At 45.2% G+C, this 14,508-nt stretch overlaps 1 protein-coding gene across 3 annotated transcripts in view; it reads left to right on the top strand.

Moving 5' to 3' along the window:
* Positions 1-9,826, top strand: part of COMMD1 (copper metabolism domain containing 1) — a 57,664-nt gene extending 47,838 nt beyond the window's left edge. For all 3 annotated transcript variants that reach the window (XM_065739389.1, XM_065739391.1, XM_065739390.1), the window contains exon 3: positions 9,683-9,826. In XM_065739389.1, the coding sequence (XP_065595461.1) occupies positions 9,683-9,790 (108 nt within the window). In that variant the 3' untranslated portion in view covers positions 9,791-9,826. The remainder of the gene's footprint in view (positions 1-9,682) is intronic.
* Positions 9,827-14,508: the final 4,682 nt, after the last annotated feature.

The following is a 14,508-nucleotide window of genomic DNA, read 5'->3' as shown; positions in this document are numbered from 1 at the left end:
TACATTCAAATTATTAAAAAGAAGCAAGTGTCATTATTTTGGTCCCACTGAGTATTCCTGTTTGCAGTGGCAGCAGAACTCTTGAGTAGTCCCTCTTGTCCCCATAAAATCTATTTTCAGATCATTGGAAAAAGTGTAGATGAAAGCACCAAAACCAAATGAACAAAGAAGCCTAAGTATATTATTGTGATATATGCTTTAGGAAGGATCACAGAAAACCCAGCTGAGCGCATGCTGAAGTGCAGGCCTATTTTCAGGCCAACAGTATGCTGTTTCTGAGCTTTCAGACGAGCCCTTCTGTCCTAATTAGAGTGACGGTTCACTCTCCATTCAGTGGCCCATTTGTGTGTCATTCTGGGTCTGTGTGACTCACGGTGTGCTGTGGCAGAGGCTCTGTGTTTCTGTCAGGCTGTGATGCTGCGTGCACCAGCGTCTGCTGCGCCAGCCTTCGTGTTCTTCCCCTCTAGGTAGTCATGAGCCCAAGAGGAAATTAATGCCTGGCATCGCTGTGTTGCTATAAGCACAGCAGGGATGGATGTGAGTAAACAGGCCCTGGGAATAAATAACTTTCTTCATGAAAAACACTAAAACATTAAAGAGCTGTGAGGGCGCAGGAGAGATCTGGTTTGGGGGATGCTACCAGCCTCGTAACTATGCAGGCTGGTCGTGCTCTCAGCCAGAATGCACCAGGGTCCTCTTAAAGGTTCTCTCCTTTACTCAGCTTCTGACTATTCTTGGGTAACAGAGGTATTTCTAAATGCAGGTTATGCATTTGATATGAAAATTACTCCTCAGTAAAGATATGAAAGTAACTGCTCAGTCCTGTTTTCCTGCTGAGGAATATTGCAGTAACTGAGGAGCAGGGCTGACACTAATTTAACACTTAATGAACAGTCGACTTAAAAGTGCAGAAATTTCCTGATGTGATTAAGAATTAGCTAAATGAACAGTTGGGAAACTCCAGTCTTGGTGATGCCCTGTAACAGCAGGTCCTGGTGGCTCTGAGGGTTTGATGTTACAATGCAGTACTTTCTGATGTGCTTAAGCAAACAGTAAACAATAGTGCAAAGTGGTTGGAATTTGATTCTGAAGAGGTAAGTGTTGTGATGCTGAACCACTCACGTGTTGGATAATAAAGATGTGAAAATGCAATGAATATCAGTTCCAGCTCTGAGAGCTGGGGAAGCTGAATTTAGGGTCAGAGTGGAAGCTCCTTCAAGTCAGGCTCCCTTTTTCTGAGACCAGCACTCTTCAGTTGCAATTAAGTGAGATGACAAAAAACGTGAAGACACACTTGGGGTGTAAATGCACACAAAGAAAGGTGTAGATGGATATTCCAGTGTTATGATTAGGTTCAAAACAAAACGATATCAAAAATACTGTGCAAGAAAACAAGTACAGACAGAAAAAGGATATAGATCAGCACAGTGATCCTAAGTGAGGATGTTGACCCCTGAAGGTCCCCTACAACACGCTTTCCAAGGGAAGTATGTAACTTTGCAGTGGTGCCACAGAGCTGTGCTGTTAGAGGAGAGCTGACACAGCAGAGCTCACACGCACAGCGATGGAGCTCTCTGTTCTTTGGTACCCTTGTGAGCAGTGGCACTGGGAGGGCTCCCAGGTGGGGCTGCAGGGATGAGCTGCAGGGAAATGGCTTTGGGAAGTAAGACGAGAAGCTGATGCTCTGCCAGAAACAGCGTATTTCTGTAGCTTTTAAATACGTGTATTGATTCAAGTGTCACAGTGGTACAAAAGGAATTTAATAAGGCTTTATTTTTAGTGCCGTCTCCAACGCTTCTCTATACAATTTGGTGCAACTTATGGATGTTGCTATATTGGTTTTCCTTTTAAAACCTCTTAGCCCTGCCTGGTACCTATAAGCATGCTCTAGGGCATTCAGATGGAGAAAGGTGAATACCAGTGTTAAACATAAAATTCATTATGTTTTCCTTTAAGATTTCATCTTATGACAGGCACTGGAATTGCATAGGATCCCTGAAAGCTCTTTTCGAAGGAAGGAAAAATGTCAGACTACAGGAGTTTCCAGTCTAACACTTTTCAGATGACTGGGGACTAGCAACCATGTTTGTTAAAGAGTGAATGTGATTCCACGTAAAGCTTCTGTGTACCATCTCCTAAATGGGGGTTAGACCAGGGACTTACAGACGTGACCACAGACTTTCCATGAATGCTCTGTAGATGCTTTTTAAGCTTGACTAATAGAAATGGGAATGTGTAAAGAACAGTTGGAAGACAAATGTAGTTCTTAACAGGTGATTTTGACTCTTTGCCATTTCTTCTGCATAATATCTGGGCTGGAGACCCTCCCAGGGCTGTATATCAATGTTATCAAGGAAGTGTCAGTGGACTCAGGAGGTGTGGTAATTGTGTGCTGTTGCTCATATTTATCTCAAGCCAGTCAAGCTGCAGGAGAAGAACGCCCTGCTGAAGGTAAACCATCCCACGCTTATTGTTGCAGGGCCTGAAAGAACTTTGAGCTCAGCTCTGCTTTCAGAGATGCTTTGATTTGGCAAAGCCAGAGAACAGTAGCGACGTGCTTTACGTCAAAATAATGTTGGTAGTTAGGTTTAGTGTCCTCATCTCTGCACCAGGCATTAGAGCGTAGTGCTTTCTGTTCTCTCACCATGACTCCATTTCTGTCTTGCGAAGGCAATAGTGATGGCAGTGCCTATAGCTAGGGTTACCCAGCCCTGTGTCAGGGGCCTTCAGCTTTGACCAGCTTACAAGGTCAGTACTTCCTGTGCCAGGCTGTAGTCCTTCCCCACATTGGTTTGTTTCCAGGATCAGTACTCAAGGTGAATGGTGTTCTGAGGGTTTCTCCTTGAATATCTTTCCATATAGGAGGTATTGTGCCACTGTGTTTTCAGAGGAAAGGAAAATATTAAGGTAAGTCTTACAGTAAGGTCAGGGAGGTGTACCCTCACAAAAAAGATGTCACAGACATCTCAGGAGCCCCTCAAAATCTTGTTTGTGCATTCTTGGTGGGCATTTTATTCAGCTCAGCTCCCAGAGAACTGGACCCGAACTGGGCGCATTCCAGAGTGCCCCTGAATTCAGCGTTCCCACGCTGATGGGTTATCAAGGTGCAGGGGCTCCCCACGCACAGGGTGCAGGTAGAAGACAGCCTCCTGCTGCCTCCTGCCTCGTTTCTGTCCGCAGAGCCCCTCACTGAGGGGTGGAGCTGGCTCCAGCTGAGTCTCTCACAGTCTTTTCCCAGGAAGATGCTCCTGTTTTCTGGGAGAAGTGGGAAAATTCACCAACTGCATGCTTACACTGAAGGCTTGTTGGAGCCATGCTGAAACGCCGTGGAGCACTGTTAGAAAAGCTGACATTTTCCAAGAGCTCAGGCAGGAGATATCCCAAACTGGGAGTACAGCTGATGGATTGTGGGTTCTGCATCTTTACTGGTTGGCTACAGAGGTGGAGCAGTTGCTGGGAATCCCCCATGAAATGTGTGGTTTTATGGTCAGTTACTCATGCCAACAGACCTGAACTGTGAGCAGGCAGGAGGCCGCAGAGCTGCACGTTCCATGCGTTTACACAAGTGACACTTGTCAGTGAGGGACAGCTGAAGGGTTTGCATCCTTTTTACCTCCTGTGATGACCTATGACCCCAGCATGCTTAGAAAGGCATTTTATGCGGTCGTTTTCTCACTTAAATGAGTGTGTTGTAAAGGCTAACTGAGGAACCAGGTAAGCAAGGATCAGAGGTGCCTGAATAAAAAGTTGCAGGTATAACATTTCAGGAAGTCATCTGGAAAAGAGAATTAGATTTTTGTGTTGACAACAAGGACAGATCTATTTTTGTACAAATTATGATAGCACCAGCAGAGCAGTGACTTGTATAACCTTTCCTCTCCCTCCCCAGCAAGGTGCTGTATGAATTGGCTCAGCATTCACATTACTTCAGTGCATCGAGACTGTTGTGTTGTGCTTTCAGAAAAGATGTTTGTGGTGTTTTCTCCAAAACAGCAGAGGGTTTCAGCTCCTTTGAGTCAATAATGAATGAGCAATATCTGTGCTTGTGACTGAGTGCTCCCTCAGCACTGAGGCAAAATGTGAGATTGCTAATCACAAATGTGGGATAATTAACTGCGAGACACAGTTTGACTGCATCAGACTGTATTTATACACAGCGGTTTCATGTTTTTAGGTGGAAGTGTGCATAAGGAGCCCTGGGAAGAGTTCGTGTCGGAAGAGCACGTGGCAGGATGATGCCCTGGGAGTGGGATGAGGGCACTGCATGAGGTTCAGGAAAGGAAGCAGGCACAAATCAAAGTGATTTAAAAAAGAGAGATGAAGTTGGAAGGCTTACAGGTAAAGTACAGGGTAGCATCACCAGCTGTATATGAAGCTATGCACCTTGCAGAAAGGTATTAAGCTTTATGACATGAAATATGAAAGACCTTCAGAGTAAGCTTCCTTCTAATTAGTTACACTAATATATATATTTTTCCCCTAATGCTTTCTGGTAAGAAATCTGTGCTTCCAAGAGGCGTGAGCGCCCTGAAACCACATGCATCTCTGCGTCCATAAATAGTGGTCTTTCACTTAGGGTTTAAAGTCCTGAATGGAATATTTCCATGGGTTGCTAACATAAGAGCAGTGACATCACACTTGCTGTGCAGTATCAGAGAACTGGTCTTAGCGCCTGGGATTATTCCAATTGCTGCAATCCTTTCTATTTAATCCGTGGTATTACAGGCTTGATGTTACATTAAAAGAATTAAAGAGGAATCTGCAGGATGATATGATAAACTTTTTTTTTCTTTGATAATGTAATAATCACTAGCTGAAGAGATTCTTAGTTCATCTAATACCGAAATGACACAAAGGAATTAGGTTGGTACAGTAATAAATATTTCTGCATTATTTTATACAGGACCGTGGAGAAGAATTACACTTTCCCACAGTGCTTTTGAAGGTTATACTTTTGTTTCAAAAATAGTTTTGAACTTGATTAAAAATAATGAGTATAGTATTGTCAGACATGGTTCTGTAAAGTCAGTGGGTTGCCATCCATTCCAGTTTGTCTGCAATTACCTACATTAATGATCTAAAAATAATTTCCAGAGTTTGCAGTGGGATCTCTGTTGATGCATAGTGATGCAACTTCTGTTTCATCGTGCTAGCTTGGCTCATGGCAGCCCGGGTTTGGTTGGTTTGGTCTTTTTTCCACACTCCAGGTTTTCCTAATCTGAGAATCTAAGCAGTGGGAGTAAATCACTCTCATCAACATCTGACAATATTTCCTCGTAGCATGAATCACCCAGTTCAGTGTGCTATCACTTTGATTCTTACAGAATCAAAATAAGTTCAAACCCAACATTTCCCCTCTTTCTGGGTCATTTCTTTGTCCTTTCTAGAACACTGTCACAGTAACTCATGCATTATCTTTTACATTTTTGTAGCCTGAATTATGCAGGTCATTTCTGGCTCCCTTTTCTACCACTTCTGGTGGGACACTTGGATAGCAGGTACCACAGATACTTGCATGGGAGAGATAATATGGCACCCGAAACAACTAAACCCAATATCTTGTAAGCATCCAGACCCTCAGTGCCAAGATGAGTCACAATTACATTGTGTGCACTGGGTGTCAAGGAGAGGCCTCTCAGTAGAGGAGTTTGGAAGCAGTTAATAATAGTAAGGACAAAACTGAGATGACTTCGTTGAGATTCGTTTACGAGGGATTGTTTGTTGCCATCTGAGAGTGCAGTAGGAAACTCTGACACTAGCGTTAGGCAGGAGTTAGCCTGTGGTGAGGGGAGGATTCTGTACCACAGCTGCCAGGCAAAATGATTTAAGAACATGTCTTTAAAAAAGAAAGCTTCCTTGCACTATTTTATGAAGTGTCTCATTTCCAGTTCTGATTTCAGGTTGGGCTGGGATTTTATTTGTTTTCTGTTATCTTTCTGGTGACGTAGGATTGTTTGGAATTGTTTTGATGTTCACTGATTTTCTGCTGTGTTTTGTTGGTTGTTTTTTTTTCTTTCCCTGAGATTTGCATTTCTTTATCACATCAATCTTTAAACAGGTCCTTTCTAAGTGTCGAGGCTGATATTTTATCAGCGGAAGAATTCCAGTACAGTGAATCAAAATCTCCTGGCAGGGCCAGGGAGCTGTCGCAGCTGGGGCACACTGTGTGATACCTATAACAGAACTCAGAGACCTGCAGTGCTTTGTAATTTCCTTACCTGTGGAGTTTGGGTGCTGTTACTGCTGTCAGGTCAGTGCCACCCTTCTGCTTGTTGGTTAGGTTTCCTCACTGCCTGTTTCTGGACACTTTCTTTTCGACTACACCACCCCCACCATGTCGCAGTTGTCTCCTGATGCATCACAGAGCATTTCAGTGTTTTGGATGTTTTCTTTGCTGTTCTTCCCCTCCAGGCTAACACAAAATGCTTAGAAGTTTGACCATCATGACTTCAGAGTCTTTATTTACCAGTGATGCATTTACTTAATTCCTTATGCAACATGTGCATGGTATCTTCCCTGGTTAACAGAGGAGGTAGGAGATCTGCTTGGCAGATCCTTCAGAAGTGCCACGTAGACATAGAGAACGTGTTAATTATTGCTGAGCCCTGAGGAACTAAGAGGTCTTTAAAAACCGGCAAGATTGATTTCTGTAGGAAATGTTATGTCAGGAATTTCTTCAATTCAGTCTTTCATATATCTGACTGAGAAATAAATTACTTTTGATTTTTATCGCTAATCGCTGAATAGTTGGGATTCAGCCCCTCCCAAAAAAGGCCACACTTCTAAACTCATCACTTTCACTGCGTATCTGAAGACCTTCCATTGTACTGAAGATGTGGCTCCCACAGTTCTTTACATTAAGAAAAAAGCCTTCGTAAATAAAAATATAATGGGGGTTGATGGGAAGGTTCGACCAGCACTGCCATACCACCAACATCCGCCTCTGACACTGTGGGCCAACAGAATAAAACAGGAGGTATTACTTGCCTGGCTTGCAGGCAGTTGCACTGTGCTTCAGAGCTTCAAGGCACCACCGCTTCATACTTCAGGTACAAAAATCGACCTCCACAAGTTCCCATCCAGGGAAGGGGCTCACAGTGCCATCACTGCGTGTTTGGTGGCTTCAGGAAAGCAGTCAGCTTAGTGCTAGGTAGTCTGGCGGCATTCCTGTTTGTTGGCCTCTGGGTTTGCTTTTAATGAATGACTTGTTGCATTTCGGTTTTGTTTAATTGCAGGGCATCCACATGGGATGAACATTTTTATAGCACTCAAAATTATCAAACAGGATGCCTTATTTCTTCCTGAGGAACAGCAGAGATGCCAAATCTGTCCTGTTCCTGGAGGACGGCTTAGGGGAGCGATGTGGAGTTTTGAGTTTCAGAGCTCCACCTTCTTTTTCTTAATTTTTCACCTATTTTTAGAACTCTGTGGACTATGTAAACTAACTGAGTGTTATGTGAATCTAAAACTCAGCTCTGGGCAGCCTGATTTACTGCCCCCTTCTTCACACTTCAGGTTAGTCCACATGACAGTGTGGTAGTTACACAGCTATCATTCCGTACTTACAGCAGAGTTTTAGCTGCCTTATAGGCAAAAGTGTGCTTAACAAGTATGCTTACACTTGCATAAGGCAACAGGCACAGTCTTACTGTAATGCACGTGTCCTTTTGCTCAATTTACTTCTTTTAACTGACACAACCTTAAGTGGGGAAAAAAGCTGACTTGTGCCTTAAGCTCATGAAAAAACACCTCCTCCAGAACTGGGAGTTTGGTTCTGCCTGCACTCACCTTGTGATTAAGCTGTAAAAGCAGCTGATGCAGATCTTAAGGGTTGCATGGGCAGACCTTGCCTGGGGAAATCTGCTCACAAAGAGGGGCTCACATGACTGGAGGTACGCAGCTGTGACCGGAAAGCCCGAGTTTTCAGCATGAGTCTGGCATGGGATTCATCCTGCTGAGGATTGTGACCCAGGGCTGCACGTGGTGCCATCAGTCCTTCCTAAAAGACCTGCCCTGTTCTGGTCATTTCAGTAAGAGTGATTCACTCCGGCGTGGGAATGTGATGTGGTTTCAGCATGATGCTTCCGAGAGCCTCCGGTTGTTAGCAGTCTGATTGCTTGAGACGGGACTTTTCCAGTGCTTCCTAACCAAGGAACATACAGGGAGACATTTTAGAGTTTCATTTGGCTTTCTCATGCGATCTCCTAAGCTTGCAAACACATCATCTTCTGGCAGATGTGACCTGTATTTTTCATAACTCTAAAGCAGACAGGGATCTACAAGAAAGCCCACTGCCATATAGGGGCAAGCTGTCAAATTCCTCACCAGACATTTTTTAATGTGTGCTGTCCAGCTGTAATTATGTTTTACAGAGACATTCTGTGCATTTTCTATGGGCTGTAGCACTAAGGTATGTGACAACAACCATTATCAGAGATAAAGAAAGTGTGAAGGCCATTGCTGTCTGCGTTGTCATTGATCCCAAATGTTATCATCCCAAACAGTTAATGAAACGTTGGTGGACTGTAGTGAGTAATATTATAGAGATGAATAATTAAGAAAAAGAGTGGCCTAGAGTGATAGCTTCCAATAGCACGCTGTACGTGAGCACAACTGCTCGCCACGGACAGGGTGTTTCCTAACAGTCATTGGTGTATTCTGCCTGATGTGCATCAGTTACACACTACACTGAATGCTCACTGAATGAGGTGGCATTGAAGTTCTTGTTAATCCCATGAAACCTTTACTAATCAGGAGTACTCTCACACTAATAATCTGTTCTCTGCACTTGGTCTGTCAGATTGCTTGGCAGACAAAATAATATGCGTTTCATGAAGATGAACACATCCAATATAGCTGTGGGAAGGGAGTTCCCCGTGCCTGAGTAGCAGCATCAGGGCAGATACAGTTGTATTTGAGGACAGGCGGTGTTTACAGCGCCCAATGCTTTCATTTTGCCAGGTGTGCCTTCTTAAAGCATGGAACATGGGTGTAAATGTGTAGTTTTATCTCTACAAAATCACTGCTTGGATTTGTCCTTTGAACTGCAGTAGTTCCCCATGTGGCTGATGTCAGGCAGGAATCCTTGCATGGCCGTCGTTCGATCAGAGACTTGTGTCACCTCGTTTCTTTCCTGGTAACATTCTCCTGTGTGCTCAAAACCATTACACAGTCACATTCACTGTGGCCTCAAACATTTTCTCTGGCAGAATCACCACAGGAAGTACTTAGTGGCTTTAGGCATACCAGTGGATAAGACCAAAGGCCTGGACACCTTGGGAGGCCTTTTCACATTTGCATTTACTAACAAATACCAAATGATTAGAATTTATATATTTTTTTCTGTGCCTTTGACAAGATCCCATATATCTCTTTAACTACACCAGAGAATAGCGCATCAGTGCTACTGCTTAACTTGTGAGTTTAAATGGATGCTCGAGTGGAGCTCAGCCAACGTGTGTCATCTTAGGCAGCAGCAGGCTGGCCTCCAGCACACACTGCTCTTGCTGGGTACACTGGCTGCAAACCTCTGGGAGGTAGAAAAAACCTCCTTTTCTTCACCAGGAGAAAAAAAGATACAGGATATAAATCAGCAGGAAAGCAGAATGCATTATTCCTCCTCTTGTATGCCTGAAAAATTCTCATCTTCCTTAACTCCTGTTCTTGCAATTTTGTTTTGTAGGAATCTGAGTATCTCTGCCTGGAGTTCGACGAGGCCAAGGTGAGCCACATGCTGAAGAAACTCTCAGAAATAGAGGAGAGCATGACTGCGTTGACTCAGACCACTTGACTCACAGAAAATAAAGAGATCATAACTCAAAAAACAAATGGCCTGGGTCCTTATTCAGAGAGCCTGTTCCTGCACATGAAGTAGGTAGTGATTTTTACATATCAGTTATAACTGTGCTACACACTCAGAACAAAGCATGGTGAAACTGAGCTGCAAAGCTCTCTCCAGCCCCTCCTCCAGCCCTGTTCTCCTAGGCAGCAGTGATGTTGCTTGCATAAAGCTTTTCATAATCATCCCTTTGAGTTTAGAGTAGCTTTTCTCTTTTTTTTTCCCACCCATCAGTTTTTTACTCTTACAGATGCTGTAAACGCTGTGCTGGCTGAACAGCAAAGGTAAATTGGCCAGTTGTGACAGGGGAGAAATGAGCAGAAGGAACAGACAGACTAGGGGGATTTGTGTTTATCCTTCCAAACCATGGGCTATGTAGGACAAATCTACCTGCGCAAACTCTGCCTGCCTCGAGCTTGGAGCCCAGGAGACGAAGCACAGAGAGTTGAGGGAGAAGGGTTACAAACACACTCTTTCCTAATCACAAGCCTCTGTGCTGCTGAGGATTAAGTAAATGGTTCTCAAGCGTGTGAGTTTGTGAGCACTTATCCCGTGCCACAGAGAGCCAGGCTTCCCAGTGCAGGATGACGTGGAGGAGCACGATGGTTCCTACAGGAGAACTGCTTGGTAGTCCATCGAATAGTGATGAGGCATGACCCTGGTGTGCTGCATTTGTCACCAACAGGAAGACATGCTTATGCATTTGGTTAGAGCCTACACTGATTCTTTCTTAGGCTCATAAACAACGTTCTCCTAAGCTGAAATTATGCTGGCTGCTTGTACTAAGGTAGAGATGCCGTAACTAAAGTACTCTCTGCCTCTCCCTATGAATTTCTGCTTGTAGCGTTGCCAGGTTGCACTTGGAAGCACACTCTCTTCTCAGAGCAAGGGAAGGGCACCTTTTCCCATCTGCCTGGTCAGGAGGTAAGGCATCACCCAAGCCAATTTGCATCACTGCAGTGGGAATTAACATTTGCTTTCCCATGCTTCTACCCGACCCTCACAGCCACCTGGTTCTCCCCTCTGTCTGGAAGGAGCACGCAGCCCGATTTCACTTTCCCCCTTTGGCTGCAGCTGATATTTGTTAGAGTGGAACAGGACAGCGACTGCTGAGCCTGGTCCTCACACCAGTCCCCTGGTAATCAGGGCTGTGAAATGCTGAGTGGTTCTTCTGGCTTTCCACTTGCCACCTCTCAATGTTCATTTAAATGTTTTTCCGCATTTTAGTGCATGCAAAAAAAGAGAAAGAAAAAAAAAAGTCAAGGTCGGGGAAGGATCATGATTTTCAGTAACTTGCACCATGTCAAACATACTTATTGTTTTATTTCAACATGGGCAGAGGATAGGAAAATGTGCTATAAATGGAAATTAAAGAGAAACAAACTGGGAACAGATGTCAGGAAGTATTATTTCATACAAAGAATAATAAATATGTGAAACGGCTAACCAGGCAAAGCAAGGCGAGGTGAGGAGGCTGAGGCAAAACAAAATCGTTGAAGAAATGATTGGATGCTTTCCTAGCAGTGGTGAGATGTTAAAATCAAATCCTCCTCATTTTCTATTTGGTGGATCTTTGTAAACCACCAGGCAAAAACTAGAAAAAAAAGCTTAATATTTTTGAGACCACGCTGCTCAGCCCTTGGTAAGGACGTGGGAGTCACTGGGCAGCAAAATCATTTCTGCTTCACAAGGTTTGACATGGGCAGGCAGAGGATGCTGTGCTTTCTCAGACTGAGCGAGGAGAACAGATTTCCCCCTTGAGCAGCACTGTGCCTGCTCTCAGCTGAGTGTGGTGGAGGAGAAGAGGCCTTGGATTCAGCTCTGCCTTGCTTCCTTGAGTGAAGGAGCAGAATACCCTTGGCTCTTTGTTGGGAAGCAGGTAATGCTATCAGTGATCCTACTAAATATACTGAATGTACTAAACACAAAGCCAAGTGCAAGGTTGTGTTGCAGCTGGGTCACGGCAACCCCTGCTATCAGTCCAAGCTGGGGGATGTAAGGATGGAGCACAGCCCTTCCAAAAAGGACCTGGGGATACTGCTGGATGGCAGCTGGGCACAAGCCAGCACTGTGCCCTCGCAGCCCAGAAAGCCAATTGTATCCTGAGCTGCATCCAAAGCAGTGGGCAGTGGCATGAGGGGGGTGATCCTGCCCCTCTGCTCTGCGCTGTGAGACCTCATCTGGAGCACTGCGTGCAGATGCGGAGGGCTCAGTACAGCAGGGGCATGGACCTGTTGGAGTGCGTCCAGAAGAGGGATAGAACAATGATCCCAAGGATGGAACACCTTACAAGGACAGGCTGAGGGAGCTGGGGTTGTTCAGCCTGGAGAAGAGAAGGCTCCAGGGAGACCTGAGAGCGGCCTGTCAGTATCTAAAGGGGGGCTGGAGAAAGGGGACAGGCTATGTATCAGGGCTTGTGTGATAGGACAAGGGGAAACGGGTTCAAACGAAATGAGAGGAGACTTAGACTGGATATAAAGAAGTTTTTATGATACCTACTAACATAGGTGATGGCTCCCAAAAATCAGGGTGGATTCACCCCAGGGCAAACAAGAGTGGGATGGGGCTGTGGCTGTAGCTCTGGCATCATATATGTTGACTTCAGATGTGCACCTCCAGAGGTGCATGTCATCCCAACACGTGCTGCTGCTTACTGTGTGAATGGCGGACGTGTTGTCGCAGCCTTCATCTCATTCCTCCTTCGATGCCACCTTTTGCATTGCTAAATGCCCTGTGCTGGATTCAGTCAATCACTTCTTGTTTTCTGGGAATCCCTCCAAGTTGCCACTTGTTTATGACCTGGTGCTCCCCAGATTATCTGCCAGCGCCGTCACCTTAAGTCACGCACTGCACGGTGTGCGAGGCTTGCATTTGCAATCTGGTTACAAAAAGATTCCTTCCAACACAGTTTTCTTTTTTTCTTGGTCCATGTATTCCTGGAGTTGTATTTCTCTGGGCATTTTGAGAGATTTTCATTTCCGTACACCAGTCCTTTATATACTTTGTTATCTATCAATAAAATATCACTTACCATCTTCCTGAGTAGGCTTCCTCATTTATGTACTGACTGAACATCTGTGGGTATGTGAGCCTCCGAGGAGCTCCACCTGATGACTCAGCTTGCTCCACGTTGGTGGTGGAAATGTTTTCTTCCCCTTCTGGGGAATTCGAATGGTTCGTTTATTCTGAATATTCATTTATTCCAAATATTTACAAAAAGGCACTCAGTCAGTGCTGGGTACAGACTGTGCCTTTTTCAGACAGCCCGGCCAGGGAAGCGCCGAGTCCTTTGCAGCAGCCACTGATGACTGCACATGGCACTTCTCATGTGGTTTGTATCTGGAAAAATAGATGGTAACTCACTGCTGTGGAACCAAGTCTGTCATATCCCAGGGCTCAGAGTGCTCTTCAGCAAACACAGAAGCCGAGCTGCTACAGCTGCTAGCTACAAGCTTTGCCACCCCGAGAAATTGAGGGGTTGAGGGAACCCCTGCACCCCAACCGTCCTGGCTGCAACTTCCTCCTTGTGTGGGCATTCTCAGGAAAGAAAACAAATTGAGAACTGAGGAAACAAGCTGCAAAGGAAAACCTCCCATTAAGAGGTAAGTCTGGAGATTAGTGGGTGCTGGAAAGTGACCTGCAAAGAGGAGGAAAGCCACTTGTGCCCTTGTCCTCAGCAGAGACAGGGCCCTGGAGGAAGCTTTCCCTATGATCAAAACCCTGAACACCTTGTCCTTCCTCCTTGCTTTCAGTGGCAGCAAAGCGGATCTTGAAATGCAAGAATTTGCAGGAAAACAGGTTCAAAAGAATGTCAGGAGAGCCTGCCTGGAGAGTCTGCCCTGGAGCATTTTGCAGGTAGCTATTCACTTTACTGAAGCAAGCAGAGCATGCCTGGGGCTGCTGGGGAGACCACCACAACGCTGTACTGCTCCACAGCCAGAGGACAGTGCCAAACACGGAGCTACAAGGTGTTAATCCAAAGACATTTCCGTGTCACTTACCTCCTTGGAGAGCACAGGTAACTTGGAGTTTGCATTTTAATTCACTTAGCAGCCAGCCATGCTGACATTGCAGCGCTCAGCCACTAGCTTTCATCATGAGACAGTTCTGGAGAATACATAAATCCAGATAATTGAATAAATGGCACTTTTGGGTGCTCGCAAGCATCCTGGACCCTTGAGGAGCAAAGTTTTGCAAATGTGGTTCAGGAGAAAATTACCAATCATAGCACAGACCCCAAAGCCACAATTGCAAGCAAAGCCCCAGAGGAAACAGTCCTCATTTCAGTTTGATGACGTCATTTCTCTGCCATATTTTCTCTGCTTTCCAGCCAGCTGGCAGCCCTGACCAAATACAGCACTACCAGGAAATTATACAGTGCATTTTTGTAATAAATGGCACGCTTCCTGTCTTGCAACAGAGCACACAATAAGCGAGTTTCTCCATGATGAAAAGCAACGGCAGCCATGAGAAGACGGAGCAGAAATGCAGGGGCAGGGCCATGGGGACATCTCTTCCTGTCCTGAAAGTGCCAGCCACAGCCATTAGGCAACAGTGGCACAGCACCTGGGAAGTGGCCTTCCCTCCAGCATGGCACTGCCAAGCTCCCCCTCCAGCACTTCTCACAGGGTTCCCAGCAAAGACAGTAAGCACTCATACCACAAACGCTC

Source organism: Cyrtonyx montezumae, unplaced genomic scaffold, assembly GCF_038088225.1.
Source record: "Cyrtonyx montezumae isolate F1298 unplaced genomic scaffold, pur_monq_1.0 scaffold_24, whole genome shotgun sequence".
In the NCBI taxonomy this organism is placed as follows: Eukaryota; Metazoa; Chordata; class Aves; order Galliformes; family Odontophoridae; genus Cyrtonyx; species Cyrtonyx montezumae.
Note: the sequence above shows the minus strand (reverse complement) of the source record. Positions and strands in the feature narration are given on the sequence as shown.